At 36.3% G+C, this 6,896-nt stretch overlaps 1 protein-coding gene across 3 annotated transcripts; it reads right to left on the bottom strand.

The window, feature by feature from the left end:
* Positions 1-382: 382 nt before the first annotated feature.
* On the bottom strand, positions 383-6,332 carry LOC102609247 (U-box domain-containing protein 44-like). 3 transcript variants are annotated; one of them, XM_052443506.1, is made up of 5 exons: positions 5,994-6,332; positions 5,218-5,356; positions 3,555-4,957; positions 2,797-3,115; positions 383-2,139 (listed from the first exon to the last, which is right to left on the bottom strand). In XM_052443506.1, exons 3-5 carry the CDS (start codon positions 4,779-4,781, stop codon positions 647-649), a joined length of 3,039 nt encoding a protein of 1,012 aa, XP_052299466.1. In that variant the 5' UTR covers positions 4,782-4,957; positions 5,218-5,356; positions 5,994-6,332; the 3' UTR covers positions 383-646. The 3 variants fall into 3 exon arrangements, with proteins under 3 accessions (XP_052299466.1, XP_006489490.2, XP_052299467.1); XM_006489427.4 differs by lacking the exon at positions 5,218-5,356; XM_052443507.1 differs by lacking the exons at positions 5,218-5,356; positions 5,994-6,332 and adding an exon at positions 5,812-5,971.
* Between the last annotated feature and the right edge of the window lie 564 nt (positions 6,333-6,896).

Below are 6,896 nucleotides of genomic sequence, written 5' to 3'. Positions count from 1 at the left end.
TAATCAATGATTAATTAATTACTCGTTTGTATGTAACAGCAATTAGAAATAAATAGGTGTCGTTATCAGTTAGATTGCTGTTAGTAAATTTTCTGTAGCTATCAAAATTCAAAATCGACATTTGGTGAACTGTCTTTACAAATTTGCAATGGGCAAGTGTGTGCTCTTTTCTCCTTCCGCTAACATTAAATGGAACCTCAAGCCTCCAAGGTACCAATCTTGTTTGTTGTAGTAGACAAAATTTATAAATTAAAATTAAAACTCTATTCAGAACAAAAGCATTTTCCCAATGAATGTTTATGGATTGTTGAATGACTGATGAGAATAAGACAATGAGAAGCTGGAAAGAGCAAGGAGAAATGCAACTAACGATTTTTTTGCATTTGACAAAAATGAACATGTTATTAGTATAACTTCAATTCTATACATGCGTTTTTCAGTACAGAATCTGTCTGTAGAAGCAGGTGCTATATCTTTAATCTGTCCAGTTGGTTTTCAAGTGTCCTATCACAGTAATGTTGCATATATATATATATATATATATTGAAAAAATTATTAATTCCTGAGTGCTAAATTTAACATTCTGCTGGTCATAGTGCACTTCATAGAATGCTAGCGGTTTGCTTCAACCTGATAAAATATAATTTTACCCAAATAGTCCTGGAATAAGAGATGTTGATGATCTTGAGTAGCGTTCAATGAGCGACAAGACTTTAGCAGCCTTCCTTTCAAGAGAACCATCTTCATGAACATTCCTGCTCGTGAGAGGAACAAGAAGTAACCTAGCTGATGAGCCATAGGTATCAACCATTTCCTTGGACATAAAAACCTTCTCCAAGAATCCCAAAGCCTCTTCCTTCAGAGAGTCAGTTCCCCAAGTCAGAATCTCCAGTGTAGGTTTTATGGCTTCTTCCTGATGCAACACATTGACTCCTCTTTGTTGACAGCCTTCTTGAACCAGCGTGGAAAGTGTCTGAATTGCTTCATAAGCAGTTGCATGAACCCGTCCTTGCAAGAGTTTTACCAAATGAGGCAAAGCATTTGCTTTCAAGAGACAAAATGAAGTGCTCTCACTACAAATACCCCCATGTACTTGGCATAAATGAGCACGAGAGGGACGGAAACACCAGCAACCAGCTGATTCCGGCATATCAGTAAACTTTGGGCTGCTTGTGGAAAGAGTACCAATGAGAGCTGCCGCTCTTGCTTTTGCTGTTATTGAACCGATCTGGAGAAGATTAACAAGCAAAGGATATACTCCCCGTTCAACCACATTCCGCTGTGCCTCAAGATTTGTGGGATCAGTGAACCTGAAGAGTGCACTTAGAGCATTTTCTTTTGCTTCCATGGTCCCTGATTTTAAAATGTTTATGATTGCATTAAGTCCATCTAATTCAATTAATTTCATCGTAAGTGACAATTCCGATTTGGGGAGATTGGCTAATAAACCGGCAGCAGCCATCTGGACATCATGCTTGGCATCATTCTCAAGAAAACCTACTAAAGCCTCCAATCTTTTTGGCTTAAGAAGGTACTCCACAACTCCTTCAGGTTCATGATGCGAGAAGAGGAATAGAAGATTTATGGCTATTTCACGAACTTCTGAGTCAGTGTCATCAAGAAGTGAAAGGATTAGAGACACACCATTGGCTTTGACGACGGCAATCTTAACCAACTCAGCTTCAGACTTGCAAATTCTAAAAAGAGCTCGCAAAGCAGGTTTCCGAACATTGTAAGAAGAGTTGAAATTCTGTTGCAAAGTTAACAAATTGGTGACAATTGGTTCTAACTCAAGTCGGTTCCCTTTTTCATCAACAAGAAACTTGATTCCATCAGAAGAAAGTTTTTCAAGGATTTCGGAGCATTTAACAATAATATTTGATGGAACATGGGAAGAGAACATCAGTTCCAAAACCTGAGGAATCCCACCAGCAGCAGAAATAAGCTCTCTGTTTTTACTGCAACCTGATAGTTTTACCAAAACAGACAAGGACAGCTCTTTTGACTGAAAGTTGCCAGAACCCACCAATCCAAGCAAGGGAGGTATTATTCCTTCCTTGCCAAGCAGTTCTAAATTTGAATCAACCAGTTCCATACTAAGTAGTGCCTTCATCATTAATATTCTTGAAGACTCTGCCCCTGAAGTTATTGAGAATGATCAATTAATATGACTACCATTTCAGTTGTGAAGGGTTATAGGAAACCATGCAAAGCTCTAATAACACTTAGAGGATATGGCATTTCAATCTGTACAGATATCAGAGAAAGGAACACAAATCAAGACATTCAGTTTTCAAAGAATCAAGGACATTCTATGACATGCATGATAGAATGAATTAACTCTCAAGAAATTTTACATGTATTTTCATATGAATTTTGTCATATATAATATTTTGAGTACACCTACAAAAATGCATCACAATTCCTTCAAATGAACATACCAGATGTCTTTCGCATCAATAAACCTGCTCCATTATAGGGAATGGTTTGACTCTTGTATTTCATGGAAAACACAAAATATATTTTTCTAATGCCTGAATGTGTGTTTTCTATCAGTTCCTTGTATCTTTTTGTATGATTTACTATTATTCTGCTCTTTGTGGCAAGAAACAAGTGATTTAAAAACACTAAGAATTTAAGAAATTGGGTAGAAGGTTACCCTTCTCTTCATCTTTCATACAACAGGTAGCTTTTTCATATCAAAGAATGGAAACACCAAAAAAAAATACAAACTAAATTTATAAATAACGAAAGGATGTTAACTCAAAAGGGCAACGAGGAAAGGGTTTTCGAAACCTTGAATGATGAGATCAATAAGTGGTTTGTACCAGCCTGACTTCGCAGCACGACAAAAGTTCTCCTCATCGACATCAAAAAGCTGTTGCAAGATTTTTTCTGCACACTCTGCTGACTCCCTGACTGGACCCTTTATAAGAGTAACAAGGAAAAGAATGCCACTGCATTGCTGAGAGAGTTTCCTGCAAACAGCAACATTCCAACCAGATCTGTCCTGCATTAACTCATATAGCAATTTAACAGCAGCCAGTGAAATACTTGGGTCACGCCCTAAGCAGGGAACAATGTGATCCCAACCCCCATAGTCGATCACTTTTTCCTGTAAAATGAGTCAAATGTCATACTAAATGTGTTGGGAAACTATTTGCTTTGCATATATGCATACATAGTTATTTTGGTAATCAGCCAGTGCAAGTTCAGGATCAGATCAGATGTCATGTCCTGTCTAAGACAACAATATTTTATACTCTCATCGCTATTCAGATAAGAGTCAGTAAAGCAGCACAGATAGAGAAACATAAATTGATACCTACTACAAACATTTATGAAAAATGCAAGCATTTTTCTTTATGACAACTTCTTTGGAAAGACATTAGCTTATTACGGGACCAAATACTGACTTCCAAAATATATTGCATCCCAAAATATATTGCATTTGAAAAAGAACTGACTTATAAGATTTTTGCAATTTGGAATGAATACAACCAATGCCAGCCACAACCCCCCTTAAATATAAGTGTGATGCTAAAGCAGTGTACCTTATTTCTAGCATGTCCTTTAACAAGTTGTTTTAAGGTAATTAGTATCTTCATCTTCACATCTTTGTTGTGTGAGCTCCCAAGAATGGAGATTATAATGTCTGTAATACCTCCTATGGAAATCCAGTCCTTGTTTATGGAACTTTCCCTCATAAGATCCTGCATTTGGTCAAGGGCCTCCAACTCAGATGAATCAATGCCAGATAACAACTTTGCCCTGCAACATCTTATGTTAAGACAATAATTCAGTTCTTTCCATTCTTCTATTGATTGTCTCAAGGGTGAATTAGACCTCAACGAGGTGTCTTCGAGAACAACACCCGTTTCTGGGTCAGTTTTTTCTCTGCGATCAAGCCAAGCTTCAATGGCAGCTCTCTCACAGGTAGTGCCGGTATATAGGCTGACAGGATCCATCATTACAGTACCAGTTATACGGCATTTGAAAGCATTAAGTGGTTGGATATAGTTTTCTCTTGAGTCATATCTCTCTATAATTTGAAGCCTTTGAAAATACTGCTTCTTGACTTCCTCATAGTCTCTTGCGGCATCAGCCCGAGAGAGCAGCTCAATAACCTGGTCCAAGAACAAAACTTCAGCCCTTTCTTTCCGGTTAGCTGCTTCTTCTTTCTCCCTTCTGAAGCTGGCAAGCTCCTTACTTATCTCCGACGGCTCAACAGGTACCCCAACTGCCCTTGCTATCTCTTCTAGCATATCATTTGCAAAACCCTGGTCAAGTTTCTGATCTCTGAGACCCTGATTTAACTTGTCAACGATCTGAGACTGTGAAGCCTTAAATTCCACCCTCTGCATCTCATTCTGTAGTCTATTCATCTGGTCAGAGATCTCTGAGAGGACTTCTGTATTTGCAAGGGATAAAGAAGCCAAAGACCTTCCAATATTTCTCGTGACCTCCTGTATCTCATTGACAATGTACCGGCATTTGACCAGTAAGTAGAAGCGGGATTTATTCTTGTACTTCTCCACCAAGTTATTTGCCTTCTCAACATCAGCTTCAAGGCTTTCAAGGGCTAGCCTCACAGCTTGAGAATCATTCAACTTTTGAAGCTGCAATTCTTTTAGCACTGATTCAATGTCGAAAAGATGCTTTGAGAGAACCTTAAAACTTTCCTTCTCATATACAACATTTTTTGCAGCCTGAGCTGTTTTAATGACCTGATTTGTCAGAACAGCCAAGATAGTCCCTATAGGTATGAGCTCCAAGGCCATAGTAATAGTTATATGCAAATATCTTTGATTCTAAACAAAGCAAGATAGGGCTTGGAAATCAATTAATTGAACCCAACAGCTCAAAATTTTCCCTTGAAGAAATTTCCTCTACTCCGCTTTTTTGTCTGAGTTTGGCAGTTTTCAGCCGCGAGAACCTTATTAAAGAAACCTCAAGACTGAAAACAAAACAAAATAAATAATTACGGATCATAAGAAAAAGCAGGACAAATTTGGTCATAAGCAAAGAATTTTAAGGAAAAAATAAGTTCATCAGAAAATGAGGAAGGCTAATCCCTGTCCATCCCTTGCTATCCAGATGCAAGCAAAAGACTAAAAAGAAGGGGTTGAAGGAACCTTCTTGAATACCTCTTCTAATAGTATTAAAAGTTCATTTGTAGAAAATAAGGATAAAAATATATTAGAAAATAAAAAGTACTCGTGCTGGATGAAATGATTCTTCTGCTGATAACTGAACAAATAGATAGGCCTTTCTTCCATCTTAGATGAACAAGAACATCTCAATTGGAATAAAGTATATGGATAATATACATCTTGGTATGGTCTAATTCCTTGCTCTGAAACAGAAACCAAAAAGCATTACTGAATGATCAAGACTGTAGAATGGAATAGATAATTAAAGCTCTTTTTGGCCGTTTTCTGTTTTTGTCCTCACATCAGTTCACCCTAAAGATCATTTATGAATGTCGAGCACCATAATTTGAATCAACAAAGAAAGAACTATTTGGACACCCCTACTAGGCTCCCATGAACATTCTCTCTAAGTTTTATGGGAAAATTGAAAGAAAAAAAAAAAAGATTATTCAAATGAAGAACAAATCAATCCCCGTGAGATTTTGCAGTAGAAAGTTAGAATGGAATAGCAAGTGAAATTGAAAGATATCTACAGATAACTCAATATTAAAATCAAATGACAAGAAACCACCAACAAAAACAATTAAATAGAATATGAAAAATATCGTCAAATTTCCATTTACTTGCGGATTAAAGTTCTAAATATTACTGCATGTACCCAAAGTTCCAAGATCCGCAAAAGAAAAAACCAGCGCCAATTAAAGTAAAGGCTTAGCCATAATGCTGAGTCTGACAATTCAATCATCTCAATCTTAAGAACAATCCCAAATCCCGACAAAGCTAAAGTAACTAAACACATTAAGCCGAAGCAAGATTGAAAAATTCTGAAACTTTATTTACCTCTTTAAAGAACTTTAAATCTCCCAGAAAAAGAGTCAACAGCTGCAATGACTTCCCAGTCTTCTGCTTCTTCGTCTTCTTAGTTCATGGATTTAGAAGCTTTTAAGTATATGAGAAATGTACAATGAAACGACGTAGTTGCAGTGAAACCCCAGGAGAGTAAAGCAAAAGCAATCCTCGTTGTCCGTACAAGAAGTCTCAGTGCGCTGTTGAAAGTCAAGAGTTCAGACATAACAGAACACAAGGGAAACATCTGAATAAGTTTCTTTCCCATTAGTCTTTCACACACGTCGTGGAAATTTTGCATTTGAATCATTGAATGGTTCTGCGAAACTTCAAACGTCAAACGAAGTCAATTCCAATTGATGTTTACACAGCTTTTCTTTTCTTTTTTATTCTTTTTCTCCCAGATATTATAAAACTTTTGATTGACCGTTAAATTTTTATAAAAAAGTGCTGTAGTTTCAAGGAAGCAGAAAGGGAAATTACTAACGAACTATTAAATGTTTGCCGCGTTTATGTTCTTTACTATTATTAGGATTTTTCAATTAGGAGTTTTACGTGATAGCCTGCGATTTTTGACTCCATTGATAATCAATAGGTCGTTATTTACTTGTTAAAACCAAAGGGGTAACTGAATGACGTAAAGTGGAGTCCATATATTTTTTGAGTTAAGAAATGAGAGCTGAATTCTTAATTAAGAATTTAATTCCTAACCCTTATAAGAAGTCAACCCATTTTTTTACCCCACTCAAATTTAATAATTCTATTCTTGTCTCAATTAAATTATCTTTATTATTAATAGTAATATTTTGAATAATAATAATCACATTATTATAATAAATAATAATAATAATTAATTAAAGATATTTTAATAATTTAAAATAGTCGATTTTAATTCTC

Source organism: Citrus sinensis, chromosome 1 (genome assembly GCF_022201045.2).
Source record: "Citrus sinensis cultivar Valencia sweet orange chromosome 1, DVS_A1.0, whole genome shotgun sequence".
Taxonomy (NCBI): domain Eukaryota; kingdom Viridiplantae; phylum Streptophyta; class Magnoliopsida; order Sapindales; family Rutaceae; genus Citrus; species Citrus sinensis.
This window is presented reverse-complemented; position numbering and strand designations above follow the sequence as displayed.